Below are 21983 nucleotides of genomic sequence, written 5' to 3' on the forward strand. Positions count from 1 at the left end.
CACATTCACCCCAATGTTTATAGCAGCAGTGTCCACAATAGCCAAACTATGGAAAGGGCCTAGATGTCCATCAACTGATGAATGGATAAGGATGTGGTATATGTAAATATACAATGGAGTATTATGCAGCCATAAAACACACACACACACACACACACACACACACACACACAATCTTGCCATTTACAACAACATGGATGGAATTAGAGGGTATTATGCTAAGTGAAATAAGCCAATCAGAAAAAGACAATTATCATATGATTTCACTGATATAAGGAATTTGAGAAACAAGACAGAGGATCACAGGGGAAAGGAGGGAAAAATGAAACAAGATGAAACCAGAGAGGGAGACAAACCCGAAGAGACTCTTAATTTCAGGAAACAAACTGAGAGTTGCTGGAGGGGATGGGGGTGGGAGGGATGGGGTGGCTGGGTGATGGACATTGGGGAGGGTACGTGCTGTGGTGAGTGCTGTGAATTGTGTAAGACTGATAAATCATAGACCTGTACCCCCGAAACAAATAATACATTGTATGTTAAAAACAAAATAAACAAAAAAACTAGAACATAATGCTGTAGGTATAGAACAGTAAGACTACAGTGAAGTTTAAGCCAAATTTATTTACATTTATCTTAATTTTTTCTTCTTAATTTTGGCAACATCATTTCAATCTATTTCAGGTCAGATAAATTTTAGTTATCTTACCAAATACATGTATTGGTTAACTGTCCTAATTTTGTATTATCTGCAAATCTGATAAATATACTTTTTTCATTTTCATCTATGCTGAAACCATTATGTGGAATTGGACAGGGCTGAGGATGGAACTTTGCGGACTAATACCAGTGCTCCCCTTCTAGGTGCAGGGCAGTTCCTAATGATCTTTGGCTACACCTGGTTCAATCACCTATCGATCTGTATAACCAGGATTAAAGACTGTTGAAAGCCCTGATGAAATCAATAGACCCAATTAGCATTTCTCTGATATATAAGTTTTACCAAAAGATGAAGTCGGCCTGGGTACAACGTGAGGTGAGTAAACCTGAAAATTCACTGTACCTCTGACTTTCATTACATATTCTGGCAAAACGTAACCGGATACCAAGTATCTAACCATAGTGAATCAGGGTCCAGGTTACTTTGCTAGATGCAGATCAAATTTACCTTCAGAAGAGAGGACCAGGAGTTTGCTTACTCGCTCATGATCAAGTGAGCATGTGAAACAGACTAGGCTAGCTGGACAATATGCCTGAAAGAACAGAGCGAACTATGAACTACAAGCTGTGCTGCTGTAGAAAACAAGAGTCCAATTCAACATAATTTTTTTTTAAGAGAGAGGGAAAGCAGGGATAGGAGGGGAGGGGCTGAGGGAGAAGGAGAATTTTAAGCAGGCTCCACACCCAGCGTTGAGCCTCACATGGGGCTCGATCTCACAACCCTGAGATCACGACCTGAGCCGAAATCAACAAGAGTCAGATGCATAACCAGCTGAGCCACCCAGGCGCCCCAACATGATTTATTTCTGCTTTGTAAACCTTGAGAATTTGAAGGCACCATGCAAAGAAAAAAGCGCCGTATCAATTTAAGGTGACAGGTAAAAGGTAAAATAAGGCATCAGAATAACATTTTCCAAGACTCGGCAATAAAAGTTAATGAAGCCAACGACCTCTTGTTTAATTTTTTCCAACGCTACAGACATAATTCTGCTTTCACCTTCATTACACTTTCATATGGTTTCAGCAGGGGATATACCTCCTCTTCTAAGAATCTCTGCACCTGCCAAAAAGGAAAGCAAATGTAAGACAAAAGAAAATGTCAAGATGTAAATTTGATAACGCTTTTTTCAATGTCCGTTTATATCACTGAAAAATAATTTGATAAAGCTCTTACTCCACCAGTGAACTTCCATTTTTCTCAACCACCTGTCAGGAATCTGGCCCTAGACTGAGGCAGCTCAACCCACCCTGCCCCCATGTGCTTCCCCACAAAGCAGCTCAGCCTGTTCTTTCCGTTGGTCTCCCCATTGCCCACCCAGTTCCCCAAGCTAAAATCATCACTGCTTCTTTCCTCCTCATTCAACCAGCTGCCAAGTGACTAACTTCCTAACCGGCCCTGCAATCTCTCCCCTTATCTGTATCTACCACCACCTTGGCTCAACGCCCTCATCATGTACTGCGTGGCCGCCTCTGGCAGCTTCCTTGCTGGTCTCCTGCCTCCAGTCTGTCTTCCAACTTGAAAGCCTGTAACTATTTCTGGGCACTTGGTGTTCCAGCAACACTCAAATGATTGTAGTTTCTCTCCCATGCTGAACTATGTCGTATGCCAGTTCCTACTTGTCCCTAAGATTCAACTCAGATGTCAAGTCTTCCAGGAAGCCTTTCCAGACCTCTCCTATTTTAGAGCTGTTCTATTCCTCCTTTGTGATCCCAAAGAATGTGCTTCCCACAAATCCTGTAGGCACTCCTCGGTGTTATGACCTCTTTATAAGACTTCCCCACCAAGTTTTGTCCCCTGGAACGAAGCATAGTATCCGAATGCATAATGAGCAGCTAGTCTGCACTCGTACATCTTTTTGAATTAGCTCTTGTAGTCTCTAAAAGACCAAGAGGGAAAATGACATTTACTGAATACTTACTATGCACTAAGCACTGTGCTAGGTCTTTTAATCCATGTAACCCCCAGCCTGTGAGATATGTATTCTTATCCTGTCGGCCAATGAAAGCCAGAAGTCAGGAACGAACCTGACAGATCTGCCTGAGGGTAAAACCCAATCTTTGTCCATTATACCACATGCTCCAGACCAAAATTCAGAGAAATCACAGGGAAAAATACTTAAGATAGCTCAAAACAACCAAATCATCACGTTAGCCTGCTCTGAATGCTTTCTGACTAGCCTCATTCTCATCATACCTCTTATAAAAGTAGAAACATTGAAGACAGTATTCTAGGTTCTGTAGCCCAGCAGCGTAAAAAGAGGGCATTTTGGGGGCATGTGGATGGCTTGGTTAAGCATCCAACTCTTTTTTTTTTTTTTTTTAAAGATTTTATTTATTTATTTGAGAGAGAGAGTATGAGAAGGGGGAGGGTCAGAGGGAGAAGCAGACTCCCTGCCAAGCAGGGAGCCCGATGCGGGACTCGATCCCAGGACTCCAGGATCACGACCCGAGCCGAAGGCAGTCGCTTAACCAACTGAGCCACCCAGGCGCCCCAAGCATCCAACTCTTGATTTGAGTTCAGATCATGAGCTCAGGGTCATGACATCACGCCCTGTGTTGGGCTTCATGCTGGGTGTGGAGTCTAAGACTCTCCCTCTTCCTCTGCCCCTCCCCCAGCACCCTAGCCCCCACTTGCACAAGCTCTTTAAAAAAAATTTAAAAAACAAAAATTTTTAAAAAGAGGGCATTTGGGGAGGCTTACAGCGCTATGGAAGTGTTCTGGTGCTTACCTGTTGGGATGCACGACCTGTAAACGAAGAAGGATCCAGTAGATGGTCCAACTGGGAGTGAATGGGACTGAAGTAGGCATCGGCCTGGATTCGCTCTATGAGGTCATTGTCACCCCCTTCCTGCTTGACCACAGCAGCTGCCTGCTGGGAAAGCACTCTGATTTTCTCATGGCAATCCTAGGAAGACAGTGAGGTACTATTGGCTTATTTACTAAGAGGGCATCTGAACATCTCAAGAAGTCATCCAACATCACATCCATGCTGTCTGTGGCTGGTACACAAAGCCCTTCTAGGCTGAGGTGGTTCCCCTCACAGTCTGACTCCAAGATCTTGACCCTCTGACCTTATCCTAGGCTGAACCTGAAGTAAATGCCCAACTTACACTCCCTCCTCTAAAGCCTCACGAACCGTGTGCTCTTCTGTCCTGCCCACTCCCCATCATTTCCTGTTTGGAAATTCAGACCTAATTTCTTCGCTAGGAAGAAATGGACCTTTTCTACAGGTGACTAAGTGATGCACTTTTAACAACCCAAGTTCACCACAATCACTCTCTAGAGACAAGCCTGTTCTATGGCAGAATACGGTTACTGCTCTGTACCACTACCATGACTGAGGGTGCAGACAGAAATGTTTTCATTCTCCTAAGGGAGGAGAACAGGACTAAAGGTGCCCTTTCCACCCCTCCAGGACCATAAGGGATCAACGAACCTGGCGGTTACCCCCAGCTTTCACCATGGCCATGATGATGTTCTCTGTGGCCATGAAAGGCAGCTCTTGCCGAATGCGCCGCTCAGTTACCTAGAAGAACGAATGCAGGCCTAAGATGGCTCAAGGTTACGAAGTCACACACACGCAGTAAGAGATCCAAGTGACCAGCAAAACGCACACAAGGACACAAACTATCGTATTTGTAAAGACAGAGAGTAGAATGGATCGTTTTCATTAACAGTGTATTTTTCAGTTTTCTTTCTAATCCAAGGTATTATTATTATCTATTTACATATAGTGTATTATTTGTTTCAGGGGTACAGGTCTGTGATTCATCAGTCTTACACAGCTCACAGCGCTCACTGCACATACCCTCCCCAATGTCCATCGCCCAGCCACCCCATCCTTCCCATCCCTGCTACCCTCCTCAAAGTATTGTTCTGATTTAAAAAACGAATACTGGGACGCCTGGGTGGCTCAGTTGGTTAAGCGGCTGCCTTCGGCTCAGGTCATGATCCCAGCGTCCTGGGATCGAGTCCCATATCGGGTTCCTTGCTCGGCAGGGAACCTGCTTCTCCCTCTGTCTCTGCCTGCCTCTCTGCCTATTTGTGATCTCTCTCTCTCTCTCTCTGACAAATAAATAAAATCTTTAAAAAAAAATAAAAATAATAAAAAATAAAAAACGAATACTGATTTAAAGAAATTTTTAAAAATCGCTTCATTGGAAAGATCTCTGAAACTGGAACTTTGTTGAAATTTCTATGCCTGACCTGAAGAGCCAAGTATGTAATGGAAATGAACCCATCTGCCTCAGGTACTTAAAAACAGGCAAAGGAAATTGTCTGCTCTGCCAGTCACGCCACAGCTGATGATTCATGCTCATGAAGAGTATAAGCCAAAGGAGTTCCTTTTCTCTCTTCTATTAACGTGTCTGTGGATCCCAGGGTTAGTTCTCTAGAGCTTACGTCATAACCTTCAGAATGTGCTCAGGTTGGACAGGGATGCAGCTCCCCAAACATATTCGCTCCAGAGCAGGAAGAGATTACACTCCCCCTCCCACGTCAACACCCACCCCCAACATTTTGCTGTTCAATGGAGGCTTCTTACTTTAGGGTACACCACCAATCCTTCAGAAATGTTCTGCAGCGTATTCAGTATCGTATCTGCAGTGAGAAACGCCTCAGCCAAACAGATACGTCTGGAAAACAAACAGCCCATTCAGTTATTTCTTTAAACAAATACCAATTTGAGTGACGTGTAGGGTGTGTTCCAAGAAGCTGCCTCACTGACTTGTCACGCCACATGTACTACTTGGACAACTTCCTTTAATCTCATGACTTCAGCTACCCCCATATCCTGATGACCCCGCAATCTATCACCCCTTGTCCAGGCCACCTGCTTCCGTGCCAGAGCAGACACCCCATGGAGAGCTCCACCTGGTGGATCCGTAGGCACCTCAAACACCGAACTGCACTCAGCCACTTTTCTACTGCTTCCTACTCACATGTCACACCCACTCTTCTGCTCCCTGTGGCTCCTGCTCAGAAAATGGCACTAGCACCACAACATGATTTTAATTTTCACTCCTCCACCACCAAGGTCAGCCAATCTGCCCCCGATTTTAGACCCATACCCTTCCTCTCTGATGGCATAGCCACTGTGCCAGTGTGCACGTGGATTTTTTTAAAGTAGCCTCCTAATGTGTTCTGACCAGATCCATGTCCCCTTACATCCGATTCTCCAAACTGTTACAGGGTGCTTTAGCGGGCACATCTGATTAGGTCACACCCTGGTGAGAAGTATGCAACGGCTGACTTCTGAATGAGTTCACACGTTTTATTTCCATCAATGTCTTATTCCCTGGATTACACAAAGATCCCAGAGAGTTAGCTTTAACTATGTATTTTTTTTTTCAGATCCTACTACAATGCAAGCAAACCAGAGTAATGTGAAACTACTTTTAAAAAGTACAGTATGGGGCGCCTGACTGCCTCAGTTGTTTAAGCGTCTGCCTTTGGCTCAGGTCATGATCCCAGGGTCCTAGGATTGAGCCCGGAGTCGGACCCTTGCTCAGCAGGGAGCCTGCTTCTCCCTCTGCCCCTCCATCTGCTTGTGCTCTCTTGCTTTCTCTCAATACATAAATAAATAAAATCTCAAAAAAAAAAAAAAAAAAAAATAGGGGGCCCCCGGGGGGCCAAAGGGGGAAAGCCTCTGCTCTTGGGGCTCGTGTCGGTCTCAGTGTCTGGGGATCGAGCCCCGCTTCGGGCTCTCTGCGCGACGGGGACCCCCCCCCCCCCCCCCGCCTGCCTCTCTGAATACTTGTGATCTCTCTCTGTCAAATAAATAAATAAAATCTTAAAAAAAAAAAAGTCTGTTATTTCTTGAGTCTTAGAGCATCACCTCCTCTGTGAAGCCTTCCCTGACTCCTCTACCCCCTCTCCCCTACCCTCCTCTACTCCCCCATCTTAGCTCCCACAGAGATTATCTCATATACACACACTGATCCTGACACGCATCACACTGTTCTATTTTCTTGCCTCCCTGCTAGACCCTTCCAGGATCTGTGGGGACAAGAAGACCCCTCCAGGCTCTATGGCGACAAGAAGACCCCTCCAGGCTCTGTGGTGACAAGGAGAAAATGCACAGATGCTCAAAACATCCTTCAGGCTCCTCTGCTGGTTCTTCCCCCAACTTGCTGTACACGGCACCCCCCTTCTACTGACCGATTGGCACTATCATCCAGTGTGCGCTCAAACCACTGCACAGATGCCGTCTGCAGCGGGTCCATGATAAGGGTCATCAGGTGACGGGCGAGGCTGCAGCACCGCTCTGAGCGCATAGGATTCCGCTTGTATGGCATCGCACTTGAGCCTGCCACATACAAGGTGAAGCAAATGCAGAGACTTCAGAGGACAGCGAGTGCCCGAGCACACTGCTGGGTGAGCTATCAACACATGCCCACCAGCCTCCCAGCATCTCTGCAGCGCTCCCACATCTTCCCAGAACACTCACCAATCTGCTGTTTTTCGAAGGGTTCCTCCATCTCCTTGAGGTTTGCCAGGAGTCTTATGTCGGTACAAATCTGGGGGGAAAGGGCCACAGGCATCGTCCCACACTGCTGGTGCTCAGGACTCTGGGAGCAGGGGTTAGACTGATGAAGGAGGTGAGCACATCCTCTCCAAGAGCTCCTGGAGAATATCTCGCTCAGACTCCTTCTGGCTCCTGAAGAGCAGGGATGACAAGGAAGGGAGCATGGAAACACAGTGTGGAACATTGCTGAAGAACAGCAAGGACAGACAAGGCAAGATGAGCTTTAATGAGAACGCTGGAGCTAGTCCTGTCTTTTAACACACTTATTTTAAGAGCTGTCACCTGCAGACCCCAGATGGTGAAAATGAAGTTTGACATCTCTTGAGAGATAAGTCTAGATAGAAGTCTGAGGCAAATACCATCTCTCTGCAGAGTGCAAAGCTCTCAGCCCCTCTCCCACAAACTGCCTCTACCACTCACCTTGTGCACAGATGCCCCCAAGCTAGCCAGCACGGACAGCACCTCAATATCCAGTTTCCGTGTGTAGGTCTGCCCTGTGATGATGAAAGCCCTAGAAATAAATGGAAAAGAATCATAAGCGAAATATTTCAGGGGCACCTGGCTGGCTCAGTTGGCGGAGCATGCAACTCTTGATCTCAGGGTTGTTTTTCGAGCCCCACACTGGGTGTGGAGGTTACTTACAAATAAAATCTGGGAAAAAAAAAGTTTTTTCAAAATGTGACCGTGTCAGGGGCGCCTGGGTGGCTCAGTGGGTTAAGCCGCTGCCTTCGGTTCAGGTCATGATCTCAGGGTCCTGGGATCGAGCCCCACATCAGGCTCTCTGCTCAGTGGGGAGCCTGCTTCCTCCTCTCTCTGTGCCTGCCTCTCTGTCTACTTGTGATCTCTGTCAAATAAATAAATAAAATCTTTAAAAAAAAAAAAATGTGACCGTGTCAAACAAATGAGCAAAAACAGACCTTAAGCAAAAGCTTGGTCTCACTGGTATACTAAGTCCTACTGAGCCCCCATGACCTCATTGATAATATGCTTCTGAAACAAACTGTTCTTCCACCCTTTTTCCTAACACCCAGGCCCAAGAAGGAAGCGTGGGCCTGGGGTACCCATGTCTTGTCATAACCTGATGGAAATGCATGGAACAAGCAGCCATGGTGAAGCCTGGTGGCCCTCAGTGGAAATGGTCAGATTTAGAAGAACCCATGGGAGGACCTCGATGTGGGTGAGACTATTCTAAAAATCTCAGAAGTAAACACTTTCCTTTTTCCTTATAGACTGTAAAAAAGTAGAATCTAGACTATAAGAAAACAAAAACCCAGGCCAGAGATAAAAGGAAATGGGCAGAAGAACGAAGGAAGAAAAAGTTAGGGTCAAATCAAGAGGTACACTGAACACAGGGCTTTCATCACTTAACAGGGAACAGGGAAGCCAACACTTTTCCCATTTACCTACCTTTTAAATCCTGCCTTTTCTGTCACCATCTTGTCAAGCTGCTCTACCTTGGAAGAAAAAGACCTCCCTGTAGAAATCCAGGTGTGACAAGTATGAGAACATCTCAACATCCTGCCCAGGTTTCAACCCTTGGTACTGCTTCTGGTCCAAAGACTCCACTCATCCCAAGATCAATCCTCCTCTCATCCTGGAGGTCAGCTTTGTTTCTGGTGTTCTCACCACTGAGTTTCCGTGTCCCCCAATTGCTCTCAGAATACCTTCTGGTCATCTCCCTCGAAGAGCTGCAGGAAGCTGGCCTGAGTGCCAGTGGCGCCCTTCACACCCCGAAAGCGCAGGTCATCTCGGACCCGCTCCAAGTTCTGGAGATCCATGCAAAGGTCCTGAATCCAAAGACAGCAACGTTTCCCAACTGTGGTCAGCTGAGCAGGCCTGAAAATGACCCAAGAAGGACACACAGAAGTCTCAAACCAAGGACTTACTTCATAAAAGCTTCATTCCTTTTTTGAACAATTATTGCTATCCCTGGAAAGGGTAAGAATTAAAGTAAGAGAGAAAATGGTGTAGACAAAACCAGAGCTAAGAGGTTTGAGTAAATAAGGTTAAGGAAATTCAATGTCATTTATAAATATTCAATGATTATATAACTAAAGGTCTTCTAACATAGTTCTTTATCATCAAGAGGCAATGGAAGGGCAGGCACAATGTCTGTTTTGTTTGTTCCCAGACTTTGGCAAGTCAAATACACTCACGTAACAAACACTTGCCAAATATCCAATGTGTTCTTGGTTTTGAAAATACAGCAAACGACACAGAGAAGGTTCCTGTCCAATGGAGCTCACACTGTGGTATAAACAAGCAAACAAAGTAACTACTGATTTTTGGTCAGAAATGTGAAAACATAAAATAATGAGGACATTGGAGAATGCTACTCTAGACTGTCAACAAAGGAAGACCTCTGTGAGATAAGGTCTGAAGAGGAGCTAGCCAAGCTGTGGAGAACAGCCCCGAAACAGATATAACCAACGGACTCTAATGTAACACACGAGGGCTTTGCTCCCTGTCCTAAGTCTAAATCAATCTACTGCAGGTTTGTTTCTGAATGTAAAATATAAGTATGAATATACTACAGTAAGGTTGGAGTTCTAATAGATGGTCTAGCTCATCCCAGATGGATTTTCGCTTCCATCAGGCTAATGACATGAACAGCTGGCACCATGAAGGCATACCATGAGCCACAGTATGTCCCCCATTAATCTCACGGGGTTTTCTAGCTAACTCTCGCTAGCAGATTACTGCTACAAGGAAAGATATAAACGGATGGCTTTGCTTGGATCTGTTCATGGCAGCATTGCACATAACAGCCACAAAGTAGAAACAACTCAAATGTCTATCAATGGAAGAATGGAAAACAAAATCTGGTATAGCCACCACTTCAGCGACAAAGAGAGACGAAGCACTCTACATGCTACGATATGGATGAGCCCTGAAAACATTAAGAGAACAAAGCCAGTCATAATAAGAGGAATACTGCGTGACTCTATTTAAATAAAACATCCAGAAGTAGCAGATCCATAGACAGAAAAATAGATCGTAACTGCCAGGGGATAGCTAAGGGGGGTAATAGGAGTGACTGGTAACTGAGTATGGGTTTTTTTGAGAGGTGATGGAAATATTCTGGAATTATGTACTGGTGACTATGTAATTCTGTAAATGTACTTAAAAACATGCATTACGGGCGCCTGGGCGACTCCATCAGTTGGGCATCCGACTCTTGATTTCGGCTCAGGTCGTGATCTCAGGTCATGGGATTAAGCCCTGCATCAGGCTCTGTGCTCAGCAGGGAGTCTGTTTGAGAGTCTCTCTCCCACTCCCTCTGCACCTCCCCTGGCTCATGCTCTTTCTCTAAAATCAATAAATCTTAAAAAACAAAAAACAAAAAACCAAACACCTATCATTAGTTGCAGACTTAAAAAGGGTGAATTTTATCTCAATAAAGCTGCTTCCTGGGGCACCTGGGTGGCTCAGTGGGTTAAAGCCTCTGCCTTTGGCTCAGGTCATGATCCCAGGGTCCTGGGATTGAGCCTCGCATCAGGCTCTCTGCTCAGCAGGGAGCCTGCTTCCTCCTCTCTCTCTGCCTCTCTGCCTACTTGTGATCTCTGTCAAATAAATAAATAAAATCTTTAAAAAAAATAAAAATAAAAAAAATAAAGCTGCTTCCCTTTCCCCCCTTTTAAAAAATTTATTTATTTGAGGGGAATGGAAGAGAGAGCAGGGAGCCCAATGCAGGGCTGGCTCCCAGGACCCTGACATCATGACCTAAGCCAAAACCAAGTCAGCCGCTTAACTGACTGAGCCACCCAGGCACCCCACTCCTTTTTTCTTTTTTTTTAAAGATTTTTTATGTATTTATTTGACAGAGATCACAGGTTGGCAGAGAGGCAGGCAGAGAGAAAAGGGGGAAGCAGGCTCCCTACTGAGCAGAGAGCCCGATGTGGGACTCGATCCCAGGACCCTGAGATCATGACCTCAGCTGAAGGCAGAGGCTTTAACCCACTGGGCCACTCAGGCACCCCCCCCCTTTTTAAGTAGGCTTCATGTACAACATGGGGCTTGAACTCACAACCCTGAGATCGAGAGTCACGTGCTCAACTGACTGAGGCGGCCAGGTGCCCCAGAGCTGCTGCATTTTAAGTGCAGGAACTGACCTATGCTGAGGTGATACCGATGCATCAGCACTTTTCTGAGCGCCTAATGCTGCTAACTGGGGCAGCAGGTGCCCTCATCACGCTCCGCGCACAGGAACACCGGGATGCACGCGTTCTCGGACACTCTCCACTACTCACAGGAGCGGAAGAGGAGCTGCAAGTCAGGTAAAGCTCAGGAGCCGATGGAAGGCCACATTTCATCATGGCCACCCCACATACTGCACACGGACTCCTCATGACAATTCCCTCAGCTTTCTGCTACCAAGAAATGCAGACCTGAACTTCGAGAAGATTAAACTCAACAGCCTCTCCTACGTTATAAGAGATAATATCCTTGTTGCCACTCGACACCCCACTAAAATGTAAGGCAAATGCTAACACGCCACTACTAGAATGTCATCATTAGAAGTTCGCTACTAGCATTCCAAAAATGACATTCTCTGCTTTTGAAAAGGATTTTAGTTGATAATCATAAAAATATGTGCACACTTTAAAAAAACAAAATATAGGGGAAAAATGTAATTATCCTATTATGCCACAAACGAGATAAATCAGGATTTATATCTTGGTGTATTTTCTTCCAATCCTTATACAATTTATATGCTATCTTTATTCTACAACATTAACCTAAGCATATTTCCATGATATTAGACTTACAAGCATTTTAATGGCTGCGTATTATTCTGGCCTATGAATATACTACATACTATACCTTATTTAATTATTCTCTTATTCTGGACATAGATTATTTCCAATGCTTACTACCAAAACCAGCATGTTGTTTAACAGAGATCTTTGTACATAAGGCTTTTTGCATAATTTAGATTACTTCCTTGGGCTAGAGTCTTAAAAATGGAATTACTAAATCAAAGAGCATGAATATTTTCTATGGCTCTTGATCCAGATTTCCCAATGTTCCCCCAATGAACTCTTAAGAATCTAGCTTTTACGGTAGGGACAAGGTTCATTCCTCATAAGCATCCCAAGTTATCTGCTAAACTATGTTTTGAGATTCTTCACCTCCAGGCTTCCACAGAGAAGGGAACCTGAAGAAAGAAATGAAAGCCAAATGCACACAAACTAGCCCAAGTCCCAAGAAGTAATCATATCACTTACTGGAAATGTGTGAAACCTAAGGTGGGAAGATCAGCTCGTTCCTTAGCAAAGTCAGCAAGCCGAGAGATCACTCTAGCAAGCTGTAAGAAAGACCATGTAGAGAAGAATGAGTTCACCGTGAGCTCGTTATATAATCAGGAGTTAAACTTTTAGACAATATAAATTTATATTATATAAATATAAATATAAATATAAATTTAGACAATATAAATTAGATCTCCAGCCTGTGGAAGGCAGAGGCATATCTTTTCATCTTTGTATCCCAAAGCGCCTTCATGAGTTCAAAGCAACCAATATTTGAAAATTGAGTTGACTACCTAGAGTCATGAACTTTTTCTGCACAATTTAAAGATCACTTATGTGCTCATGCAGAAAAAACAGGATAAAATCACAAATCTGACCCACATATTCCAACAACAAGCAGGTAGTTAACTTCCTTCATTTAAAAGGCTATGTTTTATTTTCATTTTTTAAATTTTTTTTTTAAGATTTTTTAAATTCACTTATTTGACAGACAGAGATCCAAGTAGGCAAAGATGCAGGCAGAGTGAGAGAGGAGGAAGCAGGCTCCCCGCGGAGCAGAGAGCCCGATGTGGGGCTCGATCCCAGGACCCTGGGACCATGACCTGAGCTGAAGGCAGAGGCTTTAACCCACTGAGCCACCCAGGCGCCCCATATTTTCCTTTTTTTTTAAAGATTTTATTTATCTGACAGAGAGAGACACCGTGAAAGAGGGAACATAATCAGGGGGAGCAACAGAGAGAGACAGAGAAGCAGGCTCGAGCTGAGCAGGGAGCCCACAGGGGGTTTGATCCCAGGACTCTGGGATCATGACCTGAGTTGAGGCAGACGCTTAACCCACTGAGCCACCCAGGTACTCCTAAAAGGCTATGCTTTAATTAATTAATTAATGTATGTATGTATGTATTTGTTTATTTATAAAGGCTATGTTTTAAAAAGCATTTGCTTAAAGCATTTTAACCCAAAGAGACAATTAGTTCTACAGATACGACACAGGATCGTTCGCCTGAGTAAAAGACAACATATTTATAGTCACATTGTGTTGATTTATTTGAAAGCAGTGCCATGTCCTATCTTGGGGAAACCAGGGCTGACAGGAAACTGCCGCCAACTCCTTACCTTTGGCAAAAGCAGGTCAAATGCGTTTCTAAGAATAATCAGGTCCTGCAAAGGAAAATGCAGTAGTCTCACATTAAACAGCTTGGCCAAACAATATTCCATAACCCCTTTTAGCCCTCACATCTGGGCTTCTCAGCTAGCCACTCATCTCACTATTAGCTACCCTTGGTGTAAGCCAGAAGATCCTAACAGAAGTTGTTCTTTTCAGGTTACTGTTTTAAAAGCACATCAACCTGGAGAGCAGTACTTCTGTGATCTCCAAGGAAAAAATCCCTTATCCCCCCAAAGGCCAGTGCACACGGTATCTAAAATGACTGGAAAACAGTCACGGGGCAAACTTCCATCCTGAATACTGTGAAGATGTCCGGGTCACCGAGCTCCCAAAGAGAAATGCCTGAGTCTCGGAGAAGCTTCCAGGGGGAACATTCCATTAGTTTCCCCTCCTTTGTCCACATCTACCATTGCTAACAACAACAACAACAAAAAGACACGAACCAGAATATCAAGGTTTAGGAAATTTGAAGCTGTCCTTGAGGGAAATAGGAGATGCATTTCAGGCCAACTCACACGAGACAGTAATTGCTGAGCCCAACTACACACTGGGTACATGTAAAAAATAAAAAAAATAAAGTATATTCCAAGGGAAGGGACTGTTGTTCTTCTATTACTTGAGTCACCAATTACACACAGATGCCTTTAATTATGTACCACTTGAGACTACAAGTATTTGGGGCAACTTAAAAATCAGTGGCCTCTTTCTGACTTGGAAAGGTATCTGGAATGGAACTTCTGGTCCCCCCGGCACAGTGTGATCCAGAGCACAGCTTTGGAGCCATTCTCCCTGGGCTTGTATCCTTTCTAGCGGTGTGATATTAGGCAAGTTCTTCAACCTAAGTGTCCTCATCCGTAGAGATAGGAATCATAAAGCCAGATCCAAAAGACTACACATCCTGATTCCATTTATAGGACATTACCAGAAAAGGCAAAACTACAGAGAAAGAAAGCAGGTCAACAGTTGTTTGGTCTGGAGAGAAGGAGTGGGGACTGACTGCCAACAGGCGTAAGAACTCCTTAGAGTGATGGATGTGCCACAAAACCGGACTGTAGCGAAGGCTGAACTGTAACAATTTACTAAAACTCACTGAACTGCACATTTGAGATAGGGAAATTTATGGTATGTAAACTACACCTCAAGAAGCCATCGAAAAATGGAGATAAAAGCACCTCTCTTATGATTGTGAAGAATAAATGAAGTAAGACATATAAAGTGGTCAGAACACTGCCAAGGGCCTAGTAAACTCTTAAGAAAATGTGGTATTACTTTTTCATGTTTGACGATAAACTACTCTGCCAATTAAGTGTTTTGTGAAAGAATCCTAATGCAAACCTTTTTTCCCCCGCCCCAAGAAGTTACAACAAAGAGTTATAAAGGACTTTGGAAAGAAACCCCCTCTGGACAATTGCCTTGCCACTAAAACACTGAGACCTTGACTTGGGTCCAGCCAACCAATGCATAAACTGTATCTGCCAGTCTTCCATTATGGAAGTCATTAGGGGCTTATAGTTTAGACTGGAAGGATAACAAAAGCAGAAAATTCCTGAGTTTATGATACCCCTAAAGCTAATGATCTATGGAATCACTTCCTAAAATTAGACAAAAATCACATAAAATTCATAAATCCATTATGAAGACTGAATCCTAAGTGGAAACAAAACAGAGGCTCTTACCGTATTGTCTCCAACGTAGCAGGAGGTGGCGCCAAGATGAATTACGGCTGCAGCTTTCGGGCAGCAGCGGCCAAACGTGTGCGCGTGAGCCATCACATCATGGCGCAACTGCTTCTCCTCCTCAGCTGCCATCTTGAAGTCGATGTTGTCCAGGTTTGACCTCATCTCCTGGATCTGTTCATCTGTGATAGGCAAACCCAATGTCTGCAGAACAGGCACAACAAAATAAATAACCTCAAATGTCACAATGACTTGAAGTGACACTAAGAAAAAAAAATGGTTCATCTTAGCATTTACGCCCCACCTCCCAATTTTTTTTTTTTTTTTTAAGATTTTTATTTATTTATTTGACAGAGATTACAAGTAGGCAGAGAGGCAGGCAGAGAGAGAGGAGGAAGCAGGCTCCCTGCTGAGCAGAGAGCCCGATGCGGGGCTCGATCCCAGGACTCCGAGATCATGACCCGAGCCGAAGGCAGAGGCTTTAACCCACTGAGCCACCCAGGCGCCCCCCACCTCCCAATTCTTAAATTCAAATTTGGGGTGGGGATCTGGGTGGCTCAGTTGGTTGAGCCATGTGGGCTCTTGATTTCAGCTCAGGTCATGACCTCAAGGTCTTGGCAGGGAGCCCTGCCACAGACTCCCTGGTCAGTGGGGGTGTCAGCTGGTCTCCTTCTCCATTTAGCCCCTACCCCACCCTCCCTCGCACATACTCTCTCTAAAATAAATCAATAAATCTTTAGAAAAAAATAAAAATAAAATTTGGGGCAACGAAAAGTACATGGGGAGGAGGGCATGTTTTCTTTTTTTTTTTTTTTAAGATTTTATTTATTTACTTGACAGACAGAGACCACAAGCAGGCAGAGAGGCAGGCAGAGAGAGAGAGGAGGAAGCAGGCTCCCCGAGAAGCAGAGAGCCCGATGCGGGGCTCGATCCCAGGACCCTGGGATCATGACCTGAGCCGAAGGCAGAGGCTTTAACCCACTGAGCCACCCAGGCGCCCCGCATGTTTTCTTTTTTTAAGATTTTATTTATTTATGGGGCACTTGGGTGGCTCAGTCAGTTAAGATACTGCCTTCAGCTTAGGTCAGGATACCAGAGTCCTAGGATCAAGAACCGCATCCGGCTCCCTGCTTAGCAGGGGAGTCTGCTTCTCTCCCTCCCTCTGCTCATGCTCATGCTCACGCACGGTGCTCTCTCTCTCGCTCACTCTCCCTCTTTCAAATACATAAAAACTTAAAAAAAAAAAAAGATTGTATTTATTTATGGGGGGGAACATGCATGCACACGGGGAGGGTCAGAAGAAGAAAGAATCCCAAGCGTAGGGGCACCTGGGTGGCCCAGTGGGTTAAAGACTGTCTACAGCTCAGGTCATGATCCCAGGGTCCTGGGATTGAGCCCTGCATTGGGCTCTCTGCTCAGCGGGGAGCCTGCTTCCCCATCTTTCTCTCTGCTGCCTCTCTGCCTACTTGTGATATGTCAAATAAATAAAGAAAATCTTTAAAAAAAAAAAAAAAAAAAAAGAATCCCAAGCAGACTGCCTGGAGTGGGAAGCACCACGCAGGGCTTGATCCCACTACCCTGAGATCACCACCAAGCCAAAACCAAGAGTTGGATGCTTGACCAACTGAGCCACCCAGACTCCCTGGAGGGCATGATTTTTTTTTTTCTTTTTAAAAAATTTTTTTATTTTTGAGAGAGAGAAAGAGAGAGCTTGCGCCCTCCAGCAAGTGGGGGTAGGGGGTATAGGGAGAAGCAGACTCCCCAACCAGCCAGGACCCTGGGATCCTGACCTGAGCAGAAGGCAGACACTTAACTGACTGAGTCACCCAGGCACCCGAGGGCATGATTTTCTTAAATAATGTAAATTACATTCTAAGTAAATGCCAAAATATGCAACAATATATTCTGATCTTTGTTCTCTCTGCCTTTATATCTCTGCCTGGCTCACATGTTTTGGTCTTTGGGCTCAAATGTCATCTCCTCAAAGAGGTCTTTCCCAAGTCCAAAATGAAACATCCTTCTTGTATGTCATTCAACTATCCCTTTAACCTAAATTTATCCACAGCACTTAATACCACATGACACTTTTATAAACGCATTAGCCTGTCCCTCCCCCTAGAATATATATTCCATAAGAGGAGAGTTTGTTGTCTTTATTGCTTACCCCTTAGTGCTTGGCCTGTAAGTGCCCAAAGTGAGGGATCCAGGCCAAAACTTTACATTTGACCCAGATGGATTTACTTAGAGAAATGAGAATTAAGAATGTTGCAAGTGGTTTTGCCAACAAATTACATACAGCAAACTCAGTAAAACTGAAAACCACTACAGGAAGTTATTGAGAAAATAAACACATAAACATCTTACAGTCGTTCATCACTGGAAAAACCAGACTGGCAAAAAACAGCTTGCAGCCCAGAGGCAGCTCAGAATCCTGGATTCAAGTGCTAAATACACAGACTGGTGAAATTCATTCAAACCTGTCTTGAAACTCCCAAGCCTTGACCCTGGGGAGGTTCGTGCATCGAAGGCCTATCTTGTTTAAGACAGTAGCTACTTGCCAGATATGGCTATTTACATTTAAGCTGATTGAAATTAAAAAGTAAAAATTCAGTTCCTCAGTCACACTAGCCAAATTTCCATAGCTCAGGTAGCCATAGGGGCCAAGCTTTATGACAACAGAAAGTATCTCAGGTCTCCTCCCAAAGCAAAGCAGCAGGGGGCAGTGTGGCGGAACTGCTTCCTGCCCCCAAGCAAGGCATCTTGTTGAAATTCATCCCCCACCCCTGCTTTTCTGCATTCCTCCCGATCTCTTATTCAATTTTCTTCTTAGCTACTAAAATTACTGCGCAGTTTATGCTAATTTCGACACCCTAACATATTCCAAACTCAGATTATAGCAATCGTGTATGCATTTCAGGCAATGCGCTGACTCGGCAGAGGAAATGCGTAATCTGAATCTGAAATCTGAATGCATATTCAGATGACTCTACATTTCAATTCCAGCTAGAAGACATTTCCTAGTTATGGTGATCCTGGCGTTTTTGAATGCCACTACCCTCATCTATATAATGGAGTATCATATGAAACAGAAAAGAGTACATGCCAATACATGATAAATCACAACACCCTATTAATGTCCTTTTCTACCCATTACTGTCATCTGAGCCGATAGTTGATGAAGTCTTTCTGTGTCTCCATTCTGTCATCTGTCAAACATCTGTAAAACAGTACTTAGCATACAGGACTGTTCTGAGGGTTAATGAGCCATTAGTACGCAAGGTCTTAAGACAGTGCCTGGCACACAGTAGACATGATAAATGTGTCTTTAATTATGTCACTTAATTTTCTTGAGCACAATGAAGGGGAAGTGGAAAATCTAGTGAGTTTTCTGCTTGGGGAGTTCCGCTATACCTCGGTCCCAGGCACGCGCTCAGATTGTTTCCAAGTTTACTGATGCCCTTTGAGAGGACACTGCCATCTTGCCTGTTGCGGCATTTTCCTCTGAAACTTTATAGCTCTCTGGATCACCTTCAGCTCCCTTCAAATCCTCTGGGAAGGCCCCTCTGGAGCTATTTCTGAAAGCGCTGAGCTGAACAGCTTTGTTTGCAGCTCTTAAAAAAAGATACCAGAAATCCCATCTAATAAATCCCCTACCCCGATTCTCCCTCCTTATAAAGGCAAAACGCAGCCGAGTGGACGGGAAATAGCGGCCTAGGAAATACGAATTTTGTAGTGACACTCCTGTCCCTAACTCCATCGAGGCACCGCGGAAGACAAAGTGGCTGAGTGCTCAGGCTCTGCACCGAACCCAAGTTAACACCCCGGTTCCGCTATTAATGGTTAGGAGCCAATAACGCGCGTGGCTATCACTGAGGCTTGATTTCGCCCATATCATGTGGGCTTTCCACACACAATGTGGAAAAAGCACCATCTAGTTTGCTTAGTCTTTACGAGTTAAACGGGAAAAGATGTGTAAAGATATTAGAACAGCACACAAGCACGTAAGGAGCGCTCAGTGTCCGTGGTCAGCCGAGTATTCCTGCAGGAATGGCCAAGATAAATCCTTAAAACCACAGCGTGCACTTCTCGCCGCCGCCTCCGCGTCTCTAACCCTCCGTGAGTCTAAACTAGGGAGGCAATAGGTGTCGCTCCCGGGCCTCCTGCCCTGACCTTCCTCGGGCCACAGCGCCTCAGGAAAGGGATACTCGGCCGAAAATAGCGGGGCAGCTGCCCCCAGGGGCCAGGTCCGGGGCCAGGTCCGGGGCCAGGCCCAGGCCCATGTCCAAGCCCAAGCCCAAGCCCCGCGCCAAGCCGCGCACGTGCCGAGCGGGCCCGCCTCTCCCAGCCCGGCCCCTATCCCCGTGGCCCTTTACCTGCTCGGCCTCCGCCAGCCACAGCCAGAGCTGCCGCCAGGTCCGGAATTTGTACCTGTCACTAAACACGAAGCACATCTCCGGGCTGGCATAGCGGGAGGCAAGCGGCGAGCGGTAGCTGTCGTACCCGCAGGGCGCCTGCTGCCCGCCGCTGTCGCCGCTCTCCGCCATCCCGACCGGGAGTACCTACTAGGTGAATGAGGGCCAGCGAGGGCTGGAGCGGAAGTCCGGGGGCGGGACTTCCTCCATTCGGGGCGGGACCTTCTCCACTTGGTCCCGCCCCGGGGTTCTGGGAGACGCCGGCGCGTAAAGTTGTCGGGCTTGGGCTGCCCGCGGGTGAGGTTTGGCGGGTTTCTCTTCGTGGACAAGGAGCGTGATTAGCGTTTCATTGGTTACTTAGCCACTCTGTGCCTCAGTGTCCCCATTTGAAAAAAGGTACACTAATACCTGCCTTTAAGACTACCGTGAAGTGTCAGGTATCAGACCGATGTCTGGGACACTTAGAAAACCCTCTATGTGTTTTGCTATTATTTTTTTTAAATATTTTATTTATTTATTTTAGAGGGAATGAGAGAGCGCGCACGATCAGGGGGAGGGACAAAGAGAATCTCAGGAAGACTCCCCGCGAAGCGTGAGCCGGATGGGGGGCTCGATCTGATGACCCTGAGATCAGGAGCTGACCGGAAATCAAGAGCCCATGCTCAACTGGCTGAGCCACGCAGATGCCCCTGTGTTTGCTGTTATTCATTATAGCCGCCGCCCAGCCCAGGTTCACTGCCACTGCCTGTCTGGCACCAGCGCAGTTCCGAGGAGAAATGGTGTCCAAGCGAAATCAGCATTTGTTGAGGTCCAAGTGAGCCCCTTGCACGAAACTGCAGTAAGAATGCATTTCGGCCAGTGCTGGAACTGAGACTCCAGAAACTGAGTGACTTGCTGAAGGCCACCCAGCTAGTAAGTGGAGCCACCCCACTTCAGATTCTGCACTCTTAGCCACTGTGCTGTATGGTTTCCAACACACACCATGCCCTGTCAACCCCTGGTAAAGGCATTTCCTCTCAGTCTGGAACACCTCTCTCTTTCCTTCACAACTTTCTACCTTTTTTTTTTTTTCAAAGATTTTATTTAGGGTGTTAAATTCGAGTCCTACACTGGGTATAGAGCTTACTTGAAAATAAAATCTTAGGAACACCTGGATGGACCAGTCAGTTAAGTGCATGGGACTCTTGGTTTTAGCTGAGGTCATGATCTCAGGGTTCTGAGACCCAAATAAAGTTCTTGCCTCAATGCACAGAGTAAGTGTTCAGTAAATGCCAGCCATTGTTATGATCCCCATTTTGCAGGTGGCAAGACAAAGGCATGGGCAGGTTGAGCCTCTAGAGAGTGTTTATATGGGCGGGGGGGAAGGCTAGGCATTAAATGCAGGCAGATAGGCTCCAGAAACTTGGTTCTTAGCAGCTCCAAATGCACACCTTCCTTCATGCTGCCGTAGCAGGCACTATGCTGCTTTGAAATAACCTATTTCTGAGTTTCTCAGTAGAAGGAGACCTCCCAGGGGAATTCCATTTTGAAGTCCCAGCTTGTTTGCTGAGGTGACCTCCCCTTTGCTGGTAATCATGATACTTCAGGGATATTAAAAGTTGCTGATTAGGGGTGCCCGGCTGGCCCAGTCATGCGACCCTTGATCTCAGGGTCATGAGTTCAAGCCCCACCTTAGGTGTAGAGCTTACTATGGAAAAAAAAAAAAAGTGGATTAGATCTCAAGGCTTCAAGATCTTAACTTTTGACAACAGTTTCTTTTTCTGTCACCTTTCCATCTCTGCTTTCATTTATTCATAGATTCACTCGAAACCCTATGGACCACACCTGTGGTATCTCCTAGATGACAAATGACCTCCTGGCTTCTTTTTTGTTGTTGTTCTTAAATATTTTATTTATTTATTTGACAGAGAGAGACATAGCAAGAGAGAGAACACAAGCAGGGGGAGTGGGAGGGAGAAGCAGGCTGAGCAAGGAGCCTGATGCTGCGGGGCCTGATCCCAGAACCCTGGAATCATGACCTGAGCTGAAGGCAGATGCTTAATGACTGAGCCACCCAGGCGCCCCGACCTCCTGGCTTCTTATAGGCCTCTCATAACTCTCACCAGAGCTCAGTGTTTTTGGTTTTGTTTTTTTAAAGATTTTACTTATTTGGAGCGCCTGGGTGGCTCAGTGGGTTAAGCCGCTGCCTTCGGCTCGGGTCATGATCTCAGGGTCCTGGGATCGAGTCCCGC

General features: G+C 45.5%; 1 protein-coding gene across 2 annotated transcripts; it reads right to left on the reverse strand.

Annotated features, from left to right (window-relative positions):
• Positions 1–1644: 1644 nt before the first annotated feature.
• Positions 1645–19923, reverse strand: LOC111157626 (adenylosuccinate lyase). 2 transcript variants are annotated; one of them, XM_022519205.1, is made up of 13 exons: positions 19714–19923; positions 15341–15544; positions 13613–13657; positions 12473–12552; positions 8909–9080; positions 8652–8698; positions 7665–7755; positions 7167–7236; positions 6878–7025; positions 5262–5352; positions 4155–4244; positions 3447–3623; positions 1645–1777 (listed from the first exon to the last, which is right to left on the reverse strand). In XM_022519205.1, the coding sequence occupies exons 1-13, from the start codon at positions 19882–19884 to the stop codon at positions 1691–1693; spliced, it is 1473 nt and encodes a 490-aa protein (XP_022374913.1). In that variant the 5' UTR covers positions 19885–19923; the 3' UTR covers positions 1645–1690. The 2 variants fall into 2 exon arrangements, with proteins under 2 accessions (XP_022374913.1, XP_022374914.1); XM_022519206.1 differs by lacking the exon at positions 3447–3623.
• Positions 19924–21983: the final 2060 nt, after the last annotated feature.

This window comes from Enhydra lutris, unplaced genomic scaffold (assembly GCF_002288905.1).
Source record: "Enhydra lutris kenyoni isolate GAN:26980312 unplaced genomic scaffold, ASM228890v2 scaffoldscaffold55, whole genome shotgun sequence".
NCBI classification, from domain to species: Eukaryota; Metazoa; Chordata; class Mammalia; order Carnivora; family Mustelidae; genus Enhydra; species Enhydra lutris.